We start from the raw sequence: 18695 nt of genomic DNA on the forward strand, positions 1-18695 counted from the left end.
CCGCGCCCCCGGCCCCACGCAGGGGGGGAGCTCGGCGTGTCCGGGGGGGGGGGGGGGGCGGCTCGCTGGGCACCGCGGACAGCGCCGGCACCACGGACAGCGCCGCGGTCCCGCGTGGGCGTGGGCGCGGCGCCGCCTCCCGCCGGTGTCCCCCCCCCCGGGGGCTGCCGGGCTCCCGGTCCCCCTGCGCCCACCCGCAACGGGGTCCCCGCGGGCACCCGTGGTCGTGGGGAGCAAGGTGGGAGGGAGGGACCCTCCGCAGCTCCCCGCGAGCCCCGCGTCCCCCGTGGGGGGGTCACCCCCCGCGTGGGGTCCCGCGGCGCGCCCCCCCCGAGGGTCCTCCCGCGGACCCCCCCGCTCCGAGGGTCCCCCCCGGACCCCCCCCTCCCCGAGGCCGCCCCCCGGCCCCCGTCTCCGAGGGTCCCTCCCCGGCCCCACCCTCTCCGAGGGTCCCTCCCAGTCCCCCCCCCTCGCCGAGGACCCCCCTCGGCCGCCCCCCCCCTCCCCGACGGTCCCCTCCCGGCCGCCCCTCCGAGGGTCCCCGCGGGCCCCCACCTCCCCGAGGGTACCCCCCGGACGCACCCCTCTCGTAGGACCCCCCCGCGGCCTCCCCTCCCCGCGATGGTCCCCCCCCGGCCCCCCCCCCTCCCCGAGGCCCCCCCCGCAACCCCCCCAGCTCCGAGGGTCCCTCCTCGGCCCCCCCCTCCCCGACGGTCCCCTCCCTGCCCCCCTCCCCGAGGGTCCCTCCCGGACCCCCCCGGCCCTCCCGCGGTGCGGGAAGGGTTAAGCGGCGGGGCCGGCGGCGGGGGGCGGAGCGCGGCCGCCCCGGGATAAGGCGCGGCGCGGGGCAGGGCTCAGCCCCACCGGAGCCGCGGGCAGAGCCGAGCCGAGCCGAGCCCACCCGCGCCCGCAGCCCACCCGTGCCATGCCCCGGGGCGGCGGCTGCTCCGGCGGGGGGGACGGGGGCGAGCAGCCCCCCCGGCAGCGGCCATGAGCCCCCGGGCAGCGGGCAGCGCCTGAGCGGCGGCCCCGCCATGCGGCCCCCCACGGCTCGGGACCTGCCCCAAGGTAGGCGCGGGGCCCACGCGTGGCGGGTCAGTCCCGGAGTTGGGGGGGGAGAGCCCCGGGGTGCCCCCCCACCCCCCGCGAAGCACGGTCCCGCCTCGCGGTTTGCGGGGTTTGGGGGTCCGGGGGTGCGTGGGGAGCGTGGAGCCGCCCCACGGCGCACGGCCCCGCGTGGGGGGTGCGACCCCCGGGGCGCGACCTCAGCGCTGCCCGGTGCCGCTCCGGGACACGCAGCCCGGCGTGGGGGGGCCCCGCGACCCCCGGGTGTGACCCCAGGGCTGCCCGGTGCCGCTCCGGGACACGCAGCCCGGCGTGGGGGGAACCCCGCGATCCCCGGGGAGCCCCGCAGCACCCTGGGGTGCGTGACCCGAGCTGTGGGTGCAGCCCCGGCGCCTCCGGGGTGCCCACGGACACGGCGCCCGGCGTGGGGGTGCCGCGGGACCCACGGGGCACCCGGTGCCCCCCCAGCACCCCCGGCCCGGGGCGCGGGGAGCCTCCGGGGTGCGGGCAGCGCCCGGGTCACCCCGCGAGTGGGTCCCGCGGGCTCCGTGGGGCACCCGCGAGCGGCGCGGCGGTTCCCTACCGAGACCTGGGGAAAGAGGGGGGGGGGGGGGGGGTGTGGATTTGGCACGGGGGGGGGGTGGAAAAACCGGCGCCGGGGAAGCGGTGACTTCAGCTCCGAACTGAGTCAGCCCGCGGCGAGGGGGAGCGACAGATGGGACGCGGGTGGGGGGCGCGGGGCGCCGGGGGAGGGGGGCGGCGCGGAGCAGCTGCGCCGGGCGCCTCCGGGGGTGGGGGGGGGTGGGGGTGGGGGGGGCTCGGCAGCCTCCTTGGCGCACCGGGGGAGGGGAGGGGGGCCAAACCCCCCCCGCCCCGGTACCGGCTGGGAGCATCCCCGCATCCCCGGGCGCGGGGCCAGGGCACCGGGCTGAATTATGGATGAAGCTCTCGGGTTGCGGGCGGGGAGGGAGGGAGGGGACGGACGCGGAGGGGGGGGGGGAAGCGGCGGCGCGGAACACGCGGAGCGGCGGCGGCGCGTGTCACCGGCGCGAGCGTCAGCCCGCGCCCACGCGCGCCCCGCCCCGCACGTGGCCGCGGCACGCGTGCACGTGGGGCCGCCCCGTCGGCGGGGGGGGGGGTTTGGGGGTGTGGGGTACGCCCCCCCCCATCCACGCTGAGTTGGGGGGGGTCTTGGGGGTGCGTGGCCGCGTGGAGTGGGAGGGTCTCGGGGGTCCCGGGGGACCGTGGCCGCGGGGGGTGGGCGTCGCCCCGTGGGGGGTCCCGGGGCACCGTGTCCCTGGGGGGGGGGGGGTCCAGGAGAGCATGGCCTGCGGAAGTGCGGCCACATGGGGTGGCCGGGCACCCGTGGGGGTCCCAGGAGACCGTGGGCATGGCCCCGGGGGTCCCTCGGGAACACAGCCCCCCGAGGACGTTACTTTGTGGGGTGGGCACGGTCCTGGGGAGCAGCATAGCCCCGGGGGGGTCTTTGGGGAGCGGAGCCCTATAGGGCTGCTGTGGGCCTGGGGAGCTCCTAGGGGACCATGGCCATGAGGGCGGGCACGGTCCTGAGTGGGTCCTGGGGCACCGTGGCCCTGTGGGGTGGCCCATGGCCTTGGGTTCTCCTAGGGAACCATGGCCGTACGGGTGGGCACGGCCCTGGGGGGCTCCCAGGGGCCCATGGCCATGAGGGTGGGCATGGCTTTGGGATTCTCCTTGGTTTCCACAGCCATGTGGGTGGGCACGGCCCTGGGGGGCTCCCAGGGGCCCATGGCCATGAGGGTGGGCATGGCTTTGGGATTCTCCTTGGGTTCCACAGCCGTATGGGTGGGCATGGCCCTTGGGGGGGCTTCCAGGGGCCCATGGCCATGAGGGTGGGCATGGCTTTGGGATTCTCCTTGGGTTCCACAGCCATGTGGGTGGGCATGGCCCTTGGGGGGGTTCCCAGGGGCCCATGGCCATAAGGGTGGGCATGGCTTTGGGATTCTCCTTGGGTTCCACAGCCATGTGGGTGGGCATGGCCCTTGGGGGGGCTCCCAGGAGCCCATGGCCGTGAGGGTGGGCATGGCTTTGGGATTCTCCTTGGGTTCCACAGCCATGTGGGTGGGCATGGCCCTTGGGGGGGCTCCCAGGGGACCATGGCCGTGAGGGTGGGCATGGCTTTGGGGTTCTCCTTGGGTTCCACAGCCATATGGGTGGGCATGGCCCTTGGGGGGTCTCCCAGGGGCCCATGGCCATGAGGGTGGGCATGGCTTTGGGATTCTCCTTGGGTTCCACAGCCATATGGGTGGGCATGGCCCTTGGGGGCGTTCCCAGGGGCCCATGGCCGTGAGGGTGGGCATGGCTTTGGGATTCTCCTTGGGTTCCACAGCCATGTGGGTGGGCATGGCCCCTGGGACTGCTCCCCGGGGTCCATGGCCATGTGGGTGGGCACGGCCCTGGGGTGCTCCCGGGGTCCATGGCCATGAGGGTGGGCATGGCTTTGGGATTCTCCTTGGGGTCCACAGCCATGTGGGTGGGCACGGCCCTGGGGGGCTCCCAGGAGCCCATGGCCATGAGGGTGGGCATGGCTTTGGGATTCTCCTTGGGTTCCACAGCCATGTGGGTGGGCATGGCCCTTGGGGGGGCTCCCAGGGGACCATGACCATGAGGGTGGGCATGGCCCCGGCTGTCCTTGGGGCGCAGCTCCCAGGCGCCCCGTGCCCCGGGGGCAGCCCGGGGGTCCCTGGCGGGGTGGCGGGCGCGCGGGGCCGGGCGGGGCATGGCCCCCCGCTGACGCCCCGCGCTGACGCCGCGCTGTGCCCGCAGGCGGGCGGCTGGCCCTGCTGCTGGCGGCGCTGGCGTGGGTGCCCGGCGGGACGCCCGCCTGCCCCGCGCTCTGCACCTGCTACGTCTCGCCGCCCACCGTCAGCTGCCAGGCCAACAACTTCTCCTCGGTGCCCGCGGGGCTCCCGCCCGGCGCCCGCCGCCTCTTCCTGCAGAACAACGTCATCGGGGCGCTGCGGGCGGGCACCTTCGGGCCCAGCACCGTCACCCTCTGGCTCTACTCCAACAACATCTCCTCCATCCAGCCGGGCACCTTCCGACACCTGCCCGCCCTGGAGGAGCTCGACCTGGGTGACAACCCCCACCTCCGCGTCCTGGCCCCCGACACCTTCCACGGCCTCCGGCGCCTCCAGGCCCTGCACCTCTACCGGTGCCAGCTGGCCAGCCTGCCCAGCGCCATCTTCCGTGGTCTCCACAGCCTCCAGTACCTCTACCTGCAGGAGAACGGGCTGCTCTACCTCCAGGTCCGCCGCGGCCCAGGGGCTGCCCCTCGGGGCGGGGGGTCGGGGTCGGTGATGCCCACGGGGCGGGGGACATGGAGCAGGGTGGTGGGCGATGCCCACAGGGCGGGCGACGTGGAGCAGGGTGGTGGGCGATGCCCACGGGGCGGGTGACGTGGAGCAGGGTGGTGGGCGATGCCCACGGGGTGTGGACGGGGGACAGGGGTCTGCAGGAGAGCCACGGGGGAAGGTGGTGGGTGCCACCCGTGGAGCAGGGACGCGGGCAGGGCGATGGGTGATGCCTGTGGAGCCGGGATGCGGGACAAGGGGATGCTCGTGGAGCCAGTGCACGGGGCAGAGGGACAGGTGACGCCTGCGGAGCAGGGACGTGGGACAGAGTGATGGCCATGGGGCCGTGTCATGGGTGACACCAGCAAGGCAGGGAGAGGGAGAAGCCCTTGGTGACAGGCACGGGACGAGGCGCTGGGTTACGCCCATGGAGCAGGGACAGAGGACACCGGTGACACCCATGGAGCAGGGACATGGGGAAAGGTGATGGGTGATGCCTGAATGACAAGGACACGGAGCAGGGACATGGAGCAGGGTGATGGGTTCAGCCCATGGAGCACAGATACGGAGCACGGTGATGGGTGCAGCTGATGGAGCAGGGACATGGAGTGGGGTGTTGGGTGATGCCCATGGAGCAGGGACAGAGGACATCGGTGACACCCATGGAGCAGGGACATGGGGAAAGGTGATGGGTGATGCCTGAATGACAAGGATACGGAGCAGGGTGATGGGTGCAGCCCACGGAGCAAGGACATGGAGCAGGGTGATGGATGCAGCTGATGGAGCAGGGACACGGGGCAGGGTGATGGGTGCAGCCCTTGAAGCAGGGACATGGAGGGGGGTGATGGCTGCAGGTCATGGAGCAAGGACACAGAGCAGGGTGGTGGGTGCAGCCCACGGAGCAGGGACATGGAGCAGGGTGATGGGTTCAGCCCATGGAGCACAGATACGGAGCACGGTGATGGGTGCAGCCCATGGAGCAGGAACACAGAGCAGAGTGATGGGTGCAGCCCACGGAGCAGGGACACGGGACAGGGTGATGGTTGCAGCTGATGGAGCAGGGACGTGGGGCAGGGTGGTGGGTGCAGCCCATGGAGCACGGTGATCAGTGCAGCCCATGGAGCAGGGACACGGGACAAGGTGATGGTTGCAGCCCATGGGGCAGGGACACGGAGCAGGGTGGTGGGTGCAGCCCACGGAGCAGGGTGATGGGTGCAGCTGATGGAGCAGGGTGATGGTTGCAGCCCATGGGGCAGGGACATGGAGCAGGGTGGTGGGTGCAGCCCATGGAGCCAGGATGCGAGGCAGGGTGATGGTTGCAGCCCATGGAGCCGGGACATGGAGCAGGGTGGTGGGTGCAGCCCATGGAGCCGGGACGTGGGGCAGGGTGGTGGGTGCAGCCCATGGAGCCGGGACGTGGGGCAGGGCTCTGCAGGACCCCCGCGGGCAGGTCTCCGGGCGATGCCCCCCGTGCAGGGGCACGGGGCAGGGCTGGGGGCTCCCCGCGGGGGCTGCACGCCCCGCGCCCACCCTCTCTCCCCCCGCCCCGCCGCAGGACGACCTGTTTGCCGACCTGGCCAACCTGAGCCACCTCTTCCTCCACGGGAACCGGGTGCGGGCGCTGTCGGAGGGCGTCTTCCGCGGCTTGCCCAGCCTGGACCGCCTGCTGCTGCATGCCAACCGCCTGGTCGCCATCCACCGCCGCGCCTTCCGCGGCCTGGCCCGCCTCACCATCCTCTACCTGTTCAACAACAGCCTGGCGGCGCTGCCCGGGGACCCGCTGGCCGCCCTGCCCGCCCTCCAGTTCCTGCGCCTCAACGCCAACCCCTGGGCCTGCGACTGCCGCGCTCGCCCGCTCTGGGCTTGGTTCCGGCGCACCCGCGTCTCCAGCTCGCCCGTGCCCTGCGCCAGCCCCCCGCACCGCCGCGGCACCGACCTCCGCCACCTCCGCCCGCGCGACTTCGACGCCTGCCCCGAGCACGAGGAGGAGGAAGATGGCGGTGGCGGGGTGGCGGTGATGGGAACACCCGGGCGGGCGCTGGGTCGCCCCGGCACCCTCCCGGCCGCGCCGCCCTCCGCCTTCTACCGCGACGGCCTCCCACCCCACGACCTGCGGGGACCCCAGCCCCGGCCGCCCCCCCCTTCCCGTGACTCCCGCGGCCCCCCCGGGGACGCCCGCTGCCCCCGGGCGCCCTGCGGCCCCACGGCCGCCGCCACCCCCTGCCAGCCCCACCTCCTCCTGCCCCTCCTGGGTCTGCTCCTGCCCCAGCTCTGAGCCCCCCGCCCCGGCCCCCGAGGGGGGTCCTGGCTCCTCGGGGTGCTTGTGCCCCCCTTCTCCCCGGGGGGGGCCCCTAGAACTGTGGGGGGTGGCCGGGGTGGGGCGCAGGGTGCAGGGGGGTCGTCCCCCCCATCCTGAGTGGGAAAAAAACCCCCAACAGGAACCAAAAGGTGGGAAATTATTTATTAAAAATGGTCTTATTTTGGGAGAGCAGGGCCTGGCTGCTGCGGGGAGGGGGGGGAAGGCGGGGGGGGCCGCTGCTTTCCAGGTCACCGCCTGCTCCTCCTGAAATATTGATGGCACCGGCGCTGCGCCCGGGCGGCTGGAGGGCAGCGAGGCGTGCGCAGCTCGCCGCGGGGACGGACGGACGGACGGGGGCCGACAGGCTCCCCCCGCGGTGCTGCACCCCGAGCCGCAGCGCACGCACAGCCCCCCGCCGCCGCGGGGCCCCCTGACACGGTGACGGAGCTGCCACCCGCGCTGTCACCCGTGCTCTGCACGGCCTGACCCACTTCCTGGCAGCGCCGATGGTGGGTGCACCACCACGCTGTGGACGGACAGATGGACGGACGGACGCTGCCCACCCATGGCCCGGGTCCCTTTGGGTGGGCATCCCCCCCCGGGGGGTCCCTCTGCAGCCATCCTTCACCCAGGGCCTCGGGGTCCCCGCGGTCTGCTGGGTGTCCCTGCGCCGGTGCAGCCCCCCACGTGTCCCTGCGTGGGTGTTCCCGGCCCTCTCCGAGTGTCCCCGTGGGTCCGTGCGTCCCCGCTGTCCCCCCTGAGGGGTCTCTGGGTGTCCCTGCGTGGTCCTCGTGGCTGTCTCCAGGCTGTCCCTGCTCAGGTGGCCCTGGGGAACCCCTGTCTGACCAGGGCTGGGTGTCCCCGTGCGGGTGTCCCTGTCCCTCTCCGGCTGCTCCAGGGCTGTGTCCCTGCGTGGGGTCTCCCCTGGCTGCCCCCCCCCCCCCCCCGGTGTCCCCCGGCCACGAGCGGACAGGGAGTGGCAGAGCCCCGTCCCCACCCTGCCACGGATTACGAGGGGCTCAGCCCGGCTCTGCCTAATCCCGAGGATTACAGGGGCTGGGCCTGGCCAGGAGACGGGGGGGGTCACCCCGTCATGCCCCCCTCAAGGACGTGGCACGTGGCAACTGGGGACAGCACGGAGGGGGACTCCCGGCAGCCCCCACCAGCTTCGAGGCGTCACCGCGGGGTGGATTTGGGGGGCGAGGGAAGTAAACGAGCCGGCCCGCAGCGTCGGGTTTATTGGGGCGACGGGGAGCGGGGGCTCAGGCGGTGCCGGTGCCCTGCTGCACGCGCCTGAGCAGCTCCTCGTCCTGCAGCGACAGCTCCGTCAGCTTCTTGCCCATCCTCTCGTGCACCTCCAGGTACTTGGCCACGCAGCGGTCCAGGCACACGCTCTCCCCCTTCGACAGCTCCGCGTCCTTGTAGTGGGGGGGGACGCACTTTCGGTGGCACGCCTGCGTCATCCTGCGCCGCACCGGCACCCTCAGCCCCCGCGGAGCCCCCAGACCCCCAGCGCCTCCTCTACCCCCAGCCTCATCGCCACCCCCAGTGTCCCCCACCCTCAGGCAGCCCCTGTGACCCCTCCATTTCCGAGCCACCCCCAGTCCCCCCAGCCACCCCGGGATCCCCCAGCGCCTCTGACACCCCCCCCAGTGCCCCCTTCCCCGGGCACCCCCCCCATCTCTGCCCATCACCCCCCGTTTCCCAGCCACCCCCAGTCCCCCCAGCCACCCCGGGATCCCCCAGCACCTCTGACACCCACCCCCAGGGCCCCCCCGCACCGCGCCCCCCATTTCCCAGCCACCCCCGGTCCCACCAGCCACCCCGACACCCCAGGGTCCCCCAGCGCCTCTGACACCCCCCCCAGTGCCCCCCGCCCCGGGCACCCCCCCCAATCTCTGCCCATCGCCCCCCGTTTCCCAGCCACCCCCGGTCCCACCAGCCACCCCAGGGTCCCCCAGCGCCTCTGACACCCCCCTTAGTGCCCCCCCGCCCCAGGCACCCCCTATCATCTCTTCCCCGCCCCCCCCCGTTTCCAAGCCACCCCCAGTCCCCCCAGCCACCCCAGGGGCCCCCAGCGCCTCTGACACCCCCCCCGCCCCCGGCACCCACCCCATCTCTTCCCCGCGCCCCCCCGTTTCCCAGCCACCCCCAGTCTCCCCGGCCCCCCCAGCGCCTCTGACACCCCCCCGCCCCGGGCACCCCCCAGGTCCGGGCCCCCCCCGCCGCCCCCCGGCCGGGCGCACCGGTTGTACATGTCGGCCATCATGTCAACCTCCAGCTCGGCCGCCAGCTGCTGGGCCCGCACCGGGTCCATGCTCGCCCGCAGGAACCACGTGGGCGCCCCGCTTCCGCCCACAACGGGCGCCGCGCCGCCCCGCCCCCGCCGCCGGCTCTCGGCCAATAGAAGCCAAGGAGGGTGGGAGAACAGGAGCACCTCCCCAACGCTGATAGGGCGACGCGAGAGTGGGCGTGGCGGGCAAGGAGAGGGAGGGAGGCGGTGGGAGGGGGAGGCGCGCGCTTTGCCAGCCCTTTGCCCCGCAGGGGGCGTGGTCAGCGCCACAGGGGGCGGGGTCAGAGCAGCAGGGGGCGTGGCCGTAATAGGGCACCGCCCCCCAGCCAGGTCGGGGGGCGCCTCGGTCTCCGTGACCCCACGTGTCCCCGTGTCCCCCAGTGTCCCTGTGACCCCCGTGTCCCCGTGTCCCCCGTGCCCCCCGCATCTGCAGCCCCCCTGCGTGCGTGTCGCCAGCCCACGTCCCCCGCGCCCCCCGTCTGCCTGTGACCCCCCCGTGTCCCCCGTGTCCCCCCTTCCCCGTGTCCCCACGTCCCCCAGGCCGCCCTGTCCCGCGTGTCCGTGTCCCTCTGCGCCCCCCCCCCCCCCCCCCGTGGGCTCCTTCGGGCTGCCCGCGGTGTCCGGGTGGGAGCGTCGCTGCTTGTGTGTCCCCCTCCCACCAGCGTCCGTGTGTCTGTCCCGCACCCCCCCACCCCGCTCCCCACGCGTGTCCCCCCTGCTTGTGCCCGCCGCGGACCCTCCCCGCGCGCCGCGAGCTGCCCCGCGGCCGGCCCCACGCGTGCCCCGCGGGTGGGCGGTGAGTGAAGGCGGCACCTGCCCCCGCCGCGTAAAAATAGCCCCGGGGCGGGCGGGGCCGGCGAGGCCAGCGGGGCGGCGGCGGGAGGGTACGGGGGGCTCGGGGGGCGCGGGGGGCCGGGGGAGGGAACGGGGGGCGCGCGGGGGGTCTGGAGGGGGAAGCGGTAACGGAGGGTCGGGGTGGGACACGTGGGGTCGGGCGGGGGGAGTGGGGAGGGGGGGTGGAGGTCTGGGGGTCGGGAGGGGGGATTGAGGGGGTCGGGGTGGGACGTGGGGGGGGAGAGGGAGGGGGCGTGGTGGGTCGGGAGGGGGAACAGAGGCGGCCGGGAAGGGATTTGCGGGTGTCGGGGTGTCGGGGTGGGGGCGTGGGGGCCCGGGGTGGGTGTAACTGGGGGCGTTGGGAAGGGGTATGGGGGGTGCTGGGGTGGAACACGGGGGTCGGCATGGGGCATGGAGGGGGGGGCTGGGATGGGGGGTCGGGGGGGAGTGGGGGGGCAGGCTGGGGTATTGGGGTGGGGTTTGGGGAGGTCTGGATGGGGAACGGGGGCTCAGAAGGGGCATGGGGGTGCCCAGGGTGAGCAAATGGGGGGTGTCAGGGCTCGGGGGGGGGCATGGGGACAGGGGCAGGGTGGGGGAGACTACGGGGGGCATGGGCAAGCTGGGGGGGGGCACCGGGGTGCACCCCAGTGACAGCCCCGTGCCCCTGCAGCAGTGACCGCAGCAGCATGGAGCCCGCGGGAGACACCGACACCCCCACCCCCGGCACCCCCGCCTCGGACAGCCCCCCTCACCCCCCCCCGGGGCCAGGGGATGGGGGGGTGCAGGGGGGCAGCGGGGAGGCAGCAGCCCAGCAGGGCAAGAGGGACCCCCGGGCAGAAGGGGGTGACAGCCAGGGGCCAGGGGACACGGGGGACACAGAGGACAAGGGCAGAGGGGAGGTGGAGGGTGAGGACAAGGCAGGGGTGGCTGAGGGTGTGGGGGGCGATGCCAGGGCAGTGGGGGACGCTGGGGGTGACAGAGGGGTGGTGGAGGATGCAGGGGGTGAGGACAAGGGCGCAGGGGACACAAAGGGTGAGGACAAGGGTTCAGGGGATGCGGAGGGTGAGGACAAGGCAGGGGTGGCTGAGGGTGTGGGGGGCGATGCCAGGGCAGTGGGGGACGCTGGGGGTGACAGCGGGGTGGCGGAGGACGCAGGGGGTGAGGACAAGGGCGCAGGGGACACAAAGGGTGAGGACAAGGGTGCAGGGGATACGGAGGGTGAGGACAAGGCAGGGGTGGCTGAGGATGCGGGGGGCGATGCCAGGGCAGCAGGGGACACGGGGGGTGACAGCGGGGTGGTGGAGGATGCAGGGGGTGAGGACAAAGGCTCAGGGGATCCAAGGGGTGAGGACAAGGGCACAGGGGTTGCGGGGGGCGATGCCAAGGCAGAGGTGGCTGAGGACGCCGGGGGCGATGCCAGGGCAGCCAGGGATGCAGCGGGTGACAGTGGGGTGGTGGAGGACGCAGGCGGTGAGGACAAGGGTGCAGGGGACAGAGGGAGTGAGGACAAGGGCGCAGGGGATGCGGGGGGCGATGCCAGGGCAGAAGCAGCAGAGGATGCCGGGAGCGATGCCAGGGCTGCCGAGGATGCTGGGGGTGATGCCAAGAGTGCAGCGGGTGCTGGAGGGGTGCGGGGGGCTGTGGAGGGGCCGCAGGAGGAGGCTGGGCCGGGGCCGGCAGCAGCGGGCAGCACCCGCACCCGGCAGGTGAGAGGGGGCACCGGGGCGGTGGCACGGCTGGGGACAGTGAGGTGGCAGGGGTGGCAGTACCTGGGGCAGGGGTCACATTGCCAGGGCAGGGTGGCGGTGCCCGTTCTGGCAGTGCCTGTGGCAGGGTGAGATTGACAGAGGCAGGGTGACAGTGCCCATGCTGGCAGTGCCCACAGTAGGGTGACATTGCCAGGGCAGGGTGACAGTGCCCATACTAGCAGCGCCCAGGGCAGGGTGACAGTGCCAGGGCAGGGTGACAGTGCCCATACGGGCAGTGCCCACAGTAGGGTGACATTACCAGGGCAGGGTGGCAGTGCCCGTTCTGGCAGTGCCACCCAGCTGTGCCCACAGGAGCCCACCTGGCTGCAGGATGAGGAGGACGAGCTGTGGCCTGAGTTCCCCCCTGGCTCAGGGGGGGCCACCAGTCCCACGTCCCCCCTGTCCCCGACATCCCCTGTGTCCCCCACATCCCCGGCGTCCCCCACGTCCCCCACAGGTAAGGGCAGCACTGGGCAGGGTGGGCAGCGTGGGCAGGGCCCTGCAATGGCATCAGAGTCCCTTGGGATCACCATTGCCCCACACAGTGTCCCCTCCCAGGGGGTCTCCTACAGATCCCCCGCATCCCCTCCCATGGGGGAGGCCCTGACAGGGCCCCAGGGATGCCCTCCCATTCGGGAGCCCTGCCAGTGCCTGCAGGGGATGTGGGTGCCCCCACCCCTGGGTGCCCTGTCCCACCCCGCTGACCCCTCCTCTCTTCTTTGCAGCCAGCACCACCGAGGGCTCGGGGGGCAGCGAGAGGTGAGTGTGGGTGAGGGGGACGTGGCACTGTGGGTGCCCAGTGGCCCCGCTGTGACCACCCACAGCCCCGTGCTCCAGGCTGGCACCCCGCGAGTGGCACCTCACGCCTGTGGCTGCCCCTCAGTGAGTGTCTCTGGGCGGCACCCGCGGCTGCGCCCTCAGCCCACCCGTGTGCCCGCAGGGCTGCACCGGCCGGGGGGCCGCGGGGCCGGGTGCCCCCCGGGACAGCGGGGCCAAGGCCGAAGCCGGAGGGGGCCAGAGGGCGGCCACAGGCAAGCGCCCGGGCACAGGGGCGCAGCGCCATTCTGGAGAAATTCGGAGGGTGAGAGGGGCCTGGCCCCACGGGCGGACGGGGGACAGTGGGGGGCACTTGGTTCATGGGGCGAGGGGGCCTCGGGTGGGGGGGCTCAGAGCGCTGGGGAACCCCCGGAGCGGATGCCACAGGGCAAGTGGGCCAACGGGGACCACCGGATCGAGCATGAGCCAATGGGGAGGCCACTGTGGGCAGAGGTGGACCAATGAGGATGTCCCGGGGGCAGGGACTGGCAAATAGGGTGCAGGGCAATAGGGAGCCCCAGAGTGGATGGCATAGGGAAATAGGCGAAAAGGGGACCACTGGATCAAGGATGTGCCAATGGCAAGGCCGAGATGGCAGAGGTGGACCAATGGGGATGCCCCAGGGGTAAGGACTGGCCAATGGAGCATAGGGTGGTTCGGAGCCCCCGCAGCTGATGCCGTGGAGGAAATAGGCGAACAGCGGCCACAGGATTGAGGACGAGCCAATGGGGAGGCCGCTGTGGGCAGGCACTGGCCAATGGGGCCGGGCCCCCTTGGGGCGGGCTGTGGCCGACGGGGAAGCAGCGGCAGCCCCGGGCGGCAGCGGGGCGCGGGGTTCTCCTGCCCGGCGGGGCTGCGGGGAGCCCACGGCGCCCGGCCCCGTCCGCAGCGCAGCCACGGGGCCGGTCCCGCACCTGCGGCGGGCGGGAGGCCCCGCCACGGTGAAGGCCATGCTGCTGGAGTGGTGCCGCTCCCGGACCCGCGGCTACCAGGTGAGCTGAGGAGCGGGGCGGGGCGGGACGGGGCCGGCCGGCCGGGAGGTGCCTGACCCCCGCCCGCCCGCGGCAGCACGTGGACGTGCAGAACTTCTCGGGGAGCTGGGGCAGCGGCCTGGCCTTCTGCGCCCTCCTGCACAGCTTCTTCCCCGACGCCTTCGACTACGGCAGCCTGGAGCCCGGCGCCCGCCGGCACAACTTCGCCCTGGCCTTCGCCACCGCCGAGTGAGAGCCGCCCCCCGGCCCCCCTGACCACCCCGGGTCCCGGGCAGGGTCCCCGGCTGACGGTGCTGTCCCCGCAGGGCGCGGGCGGGCTGTGCCCCGCTGCTGGAGGTGGAGGACATGGTGCGGCTGTCAGTGCCCGACGCCAAGTGCGTCTACACCTACCTGCAGGAGCTGTACCGCTGCCTGGTGGCCAAGGGGCTGGTGAAGACCAAGAAGCGCTGAGGGGGGGCTCCCATCCCCACCTGCTGCCCCACCCCCGTCCCCTTCCCCCGGCAGTAAAGACGTGTGGTACCGCGCTGCGCTGGCCTCGGCTCTCATGGGGGGATGTGGGCACGGAGGCACCGAGGGGTGGGCAGATGCTGGGCGCAGCCCTGGTGCAGGGAGCGATGCCAGGGCAGGGGCAGCCGGTGGTGCTGGGGGGTTGCTGTGGAGGTGCTGCAAGAGGAGTCTGGGCTGGGGCTGGCAGCAGCGGGAAGCACTTGAGCCCAGAAGGTGAGAGGCAGCATGGGGGGTGGCATGGCTGGGGACACTGGGGTGGCAGGGTGGGGGCCAGGGGTGGCATTGCCAGGAGCAGGGTGATGGTGCCCAAGCTGGCACCAATGGCTACCAAGGGCCAAAGGTGGGGGGGCACAGGATGGGGAGACCCTGGAGCGGATTGGAGAGTGAAAATGGTCCAACGGGGACAGCTGGATTGATGATGAGCCAATGGGGAGGCTGCTGGGGTCAGAAATGGACCAATGGGAATGCCTTAGTGCCAGGAACTGGCCAGTGTGTCTCAGGGTGATTGGGAGCCCCCAGATGGATGTCATGGAGGAAATGGGGGACAGGCCATTGGATCGAGGATGGGCCAATGGGGAGGCTGCTGGTGGCAGAGATGGACCAATGGCAATGCCCATGGAAAGGGAGAGGCCCATGGGGTGCAGTGCAATGTGGAGCCCCCAAAGCAAATGCCACAGGGGAAATGGGCCAAAAGAGGCCACTGGATTGAGGCTGAGTGAATGGGGAGGCTGCTGGTGGCAGAAAAGGACCAATACCATTGTCCCGGGGAAAGGGACTGGCCAGTGGGTCTCAGGAAAATGGGGAGGCCCAGGGTGGATGCCACAAGGGAAATGGGCCAAAAGGGACCACTGGCTTGAGGATGAGCCAATAAGGAGGCCAGTGGTGGCAGATAGAGACCAATAGGGATCCCCTGGGAAAGGAACTGGCCAATGGGGCACAGTGCAACGGGCAGCCCCTAACGTGGATGCCACAGGGGAAATTAGGGCCAACAGAGATTACTGGATTGAGGATGAGCCAGTGGGGAGGCTGCTGTTAGCAGAGATGGACCAATGGTAATTCTCCGGCATCAGGCACTGGCCAATGGGGGGCAGCGTGATTGTGAGTCCCTGGAGGGATGCCATGGAGGAAATGGGCAGAGAGAGGCCACTGGATTGAGGATGAGCCAATGGGGTGGCCTCTGGTGGCAGCGATGGAGCAATGACAACACTCTGGTGGCAGGGACTGGCCAACGGGGCATAGGGCAATGGGGAGCCAGAGCATATGCCACAGGGGAAATGGGTGAACAGGGGCCACAGGATTGAGGACAAGCCAATGGGGAGGCTGCTAGAGGCAGAGATGGACCAATTGTGATCCCTGGGGACAGGACCTGGCCGATGGGGCATAGGGGAATGGGGAGCCCCTAGAGTGGATGCCATGAAGGAAATGGGAGACAGCGGCCACTGGATTGAAGATTAGCCAATGGGGAGGGCAAGGTGTCAGAGATGGAACAATGGGGATGCCCTGGCTGCAGGGACTGGCCAATGTGGGGCGCAGGGTGATTGGGAGCCCCTGGAGCAGGTGACACAGGTGAAATGGGCCAGAAGGGACTACTGGATCAAGGATGAGCCAGTGAGGAGGGCCCTGGTGGCAGAGACGGACCAGTGGCAATGACCCGGGGAGAGGGACTGGCAAATTGGGCATAGTGGAATGGGGAGCCCTTGGAGCAGATGCCACAAGGGGTAATAGGCTAAGAGAGATCAGCAGATCTAGGATGAGCCAATGGGGAGGCTGCTGGTAACAGAGATGGACCAATGGTGATGCTACAGCAGCAGGGACTGGCCAATGGGGTGCAGGGCAATAGGGATCCCCAGAGTGGTTGGCATAGGGAAATAGGCCAAAAGGGACCACTGGATTAAGGATGTGCCAATGGCAAGGCCGAGATGGCAGAGGTGGACCAATGGAGATGCCCCAGGGGTAAGGACTGGCCAATGGAGCATAGGGTGGTTCGGAGCCCCCGCAGCTGATGCCGTGGAGGAAATAGGCGAACAGCGGCCACAGGATTGAGGACGAGCCAATGGGGAGGCCGCTGTGGGCAGGCACTGGCCAATGGGGCCGGGCCCCCTTGGGGCGGGCTGTGGCCGACGGGGAAGCAGCGGCAGCCCCGGTCGGCAGCGGGGCGCGGGGTTCTCCTGCCCGGCGGGGCTGCGGGGAGCCCACGGCGCCCGGCCCCGTCTGCAGCACAGCCACGGGGCCGGTCCCGCACCTGCGGCGGGCGGGAGGCCCCGCCACGGTGAAGGCCATGCTGCTGGAGTGGTGCCGCTCCCGGACCCGCGGCTACCAGGTGAGCTGAGGAGCGGGGCGGGGCCGGCCGGCCGGGAGGTGCCTGACCCCCGCCCGCCCGCGGCAGCACGTGGACGTGCAGAACTTCTCGGGGAGCTGGGGCAGCGGCCTGGCCTTCTGCGCCCTCCTGCACAGCTTCTTCCCCGACGCCTTCGACTACGGCAGCCTGGAGCCCGGCGCCCGCCGGCACAACTTCGCCCTGGCCTTCGCCACCGCCGAGTGAGAGCCGCCCCCCGGCCCCCCTGACCACCCCGGGTCCCGGGCAGGGTCCCCGGCTGACGGTGCTGTCCCCGCAGGGCGCGGGTGGGCTGTGCCCCGCTGCTGGAGGTGGAGGACATGGTGCGGCTGTCAGTGCCCGACGCCAAGTGCGTCTACACCTACCTGCAGGAGCTGTACCGCTGCCTGGTGGCCAAGGGGCTGGTGAAGACCAAGAAGCGCTGAGGGGGGGCTCCCATCCCCACCTGCTGCCCCACCCCCGTCCCCTTCCCCCGGCAGTAAAGGCGTGTGGTACCGCGCTGCGCTGGCCTCGGCTCTCATGGGGGGATGTGGGCACGGAGGCACCGAGGGGTGGGCAGATGCTGGGCGCAGCCCTGGTGCAGGGAGCGATGCCAGGGCAGGGGCAGCCGGTGGTGCTGGGGGGTTGCTGTGGAGGTGCTGCAAGAGGAGTCTGGGCTGGGGCTGGGGCTGGCAGCAGCGGGAAGCACTCGAGCCCAGAAGGTGAGATGCGGCATGGGGGGTGGCACGGCTGGGGACACTGGGGTGGCAGGGTGGGGGCCAGGGGTGGTATTGCCAGGAGCAGGGTGATGGTGCCCAAGCTGGCACCAATGGCTACCAAGGGCCAAAGGTGGGGGGTGCACAGGATAGGGAGACCCTGGAGGAGATTGGAGAGTGAAAATGGTCCGACGGGGACAGCTGGATTGATGATGAGCCAATGGGGAGGCTGCTGGGGTCAGAAATGGACCAATGGGAATGCCTTAGTGCCAGGAACTGGCCAGTGTGTCTCAGGGTGATTGGGAGCCCCCAGATGGATGCCATGGAGGAAATGGAGGACAGGCCCTTGGATCGATGATGGGCCAATGGGGAGGCTGTTGATGGCAGAGATAGACCAATGGCAATGCCCATGGAAAGGGAGAGGCCAATGGGGTGCAGTGCAATGTGGAGCCCCCAAAGCAAATGCCGCAGGGGAAATGGGCCAAAAGGGGTCACTGGATTGAGGCTGAGTGAATGGGGAGTCTACTGGTGGCAGAAAAGGACCAATACCATTGTCCCGGGGAAAGGGACTGGCCAGTGGGTCTCAGGAAAATGGGGAGGCCCAGGGTGGATGCCACAAGGGAAATGGGCCAAAAGGGACCACTGGCTTGAGGATGAGCCAATAAGAAGGCCAGTGGTGGCAGATAGAGACCAATAGGGATCCCCTGGGAAAGGAACTGGCCAATGGGGCACAGTACAACGGGCAGCCCCTAATGTGGATGCCACAGGGGAAATTAGGGCCAACAGAGATTACTGGATTGAGGATGAGCCAGTGGGGAGGCTGCTGTTAGCAGAGATGGACCAATGGTAATTCTCCGGCATCAGGCACTGGCCAATGGGGGGCAGGGTGACTGTGAGTCCCTGGAGGGATGCCATGGAGGAAATGGGCAGAGAGAGGCCACTGGATTGAGGATGAGCCAATGGCGTGGCCTCTGGTGGCAGTGATGGAGCAATGACAACACTCTGGTGGCAGGGACTGGCCAACGGGGCATAGGGCAATGGGGAGCCAGAGCATATGCCACAGGGGAAATGGGTGAACAGGGGCCACAGGATTGAGGACAAGCCAATGGGGAGGCTGCTAGAGGCAGAGATGGACCAATTGTGATCCCTGGGGACAGGAACTGGCCGATGGGGCATAGGGGAATGGGGAGCCCCTAGAGTGGATGCCATGAAGGAAATGGGAGACAGCGGCCACTGGATTGAAGATTAGCCAATGGGGAGGGCAAGGTGTCAGAGATGGACCAATGGGGATGCCCTGGCTGCAGGGACTGGCCAATGTGGGGCACAGGGTGATTGGGAGCCCCTGGAGCAGGTGACACAGGTGAAATGGGCCAGAAGGGACTACTGGATCAAGGATGAGCCAGTGAGGAGGGCCCTGGTGGCAGAGACGGACCAGTGGCAATGACCCGGGGAGAGGGACTGGCAAATTGGGCATAGTGGAATGGGGAGCCCTTGGAGCAGATGCCACAAGGGGTAATAGGCTAAGAGAGATCAGCAGATCTAGGATGAGCCAATGGGGAGGCTGCTGGTAACAGAGATGGACCAATGGTGATGCTACAGCAGCAGGGACTGGCCAATGGGGTGCAGGGCAATAGGGATCCCCAGAGTGGTTGGCATAGGGAAATAGGCCAAAAGGGACCACTGGATTAAGGATGTGCCAATAGCAAGGCCGAGATGGCAGAGGTGGACCAATGGAGATGCCCCAGGGGTAAGGACTGGCCAATGGAGCATAGGGTGGTT

General features: G+C 70.9%; 4 protein-coding genes across 4 annotated transcripts; 3 read left to right on the plus strand and 1 right to left on the minus strand.

The window, feature by feature from the left end:
* The first annotated feature begins 837 nt into the window (after positions 1–837).
* RTN4RL2 (reticulon 4 receptor like 2) lies at positions 838–6877 on the plus strand. Its single transcript, XM_075427333.1, has 3 exons — positions 838–1068; positions 3871–4352; positions 5953–6877. The coding sequence occupies exons 1-3, from the start codon at positions 1035–1037 to the stop codon at positions 6670–6672; spliced, it is 1236 nt and encodes a 411-aa protein (XP_075283448.1). The 5' UTR covers positions 838–1034; the 3' UTR covers positions 6673–6877.
* Positions 6878–7916: 1039 nt separating this feature from the next.
* TIMM10 (translocase of inner mitochondrial membrane 10) lies at positions 7917–9074 on the minus strand. The gene is made up of 2 exons (XM_075426297.1): positions 8943–9074; positions 7917–8160 (listed from the first exon to the last, which is right to left on the minus strand). Exons 1-2 carry the CDS (start codon positions 9011–9013, stop codon positions 7959–7961), a joined length of 273 nt encoding a protein of 90 aa, XP_075282412.1. The 5' UTR covers positions 9014–9074; the 3' UTR covers positions 7917–7958.
* Positions 9075–10768: 1694 nt separating this feature from the next.
* On the plus strand, positions 10769–13903 carry LOC142361890 (uncharacterized). Its single transcript, XM_075425737.1, has 8 exons — positions 10769–10795; positions 10855–11529; positions 11884–12028; positions 12297–12330; positions 12512–12652; positions 13277–13379; positions 13456–13607; positions 13685–13903. The coding sequence occupies exons 1-8, from the start codon at positions 10769–10771 to the stop codon at positions 13827–13829; spliced, it is 1422 nt and encodes a 473-aa protein (XP_075281852.1). The 3' UTR covers positions 13830–13903.
* Positions 13904–14211: 308 nt separating this feature from the next.
* LOC142362074 (smoothelin-like protein 1) lies at positions 14212–16720 on the plus strand. The gene is made up of 3 exons (XM_075427323.1): positions 14212–16206; positions 16273–16424; positions 16502–16720. The coding sequence occupies exons 1-3, from the start codon at positions 15940–15942 to the stop codon at positions 16644–16646; spliced, it is 564 nt and encodes a 187-aa protein (XP_075283438.1). The 5' UTR covers positions 14212–15939; the 3' UTR covers positions 16647–16720.
* Positions 16721–18695: the final 1975 nt, after the last annotated feature.

Source organism: Opisthocomus hoazin, chromosome 7, assembly GCF_030867145.1.
Source record: "Opisthocomus hoazin isolate bOpiHoa1 chromosome 7, bOpiHoa1.hap1, whole genome shotgun sequence".
Taxonomy (NCBI): domain Eukaryota; kingdom Metazoa; phylum Chordata; class Aves; order Opisthocomiformes; family Opisthocomidae; genus Opisthocomus; species Opisthocomus hoazin.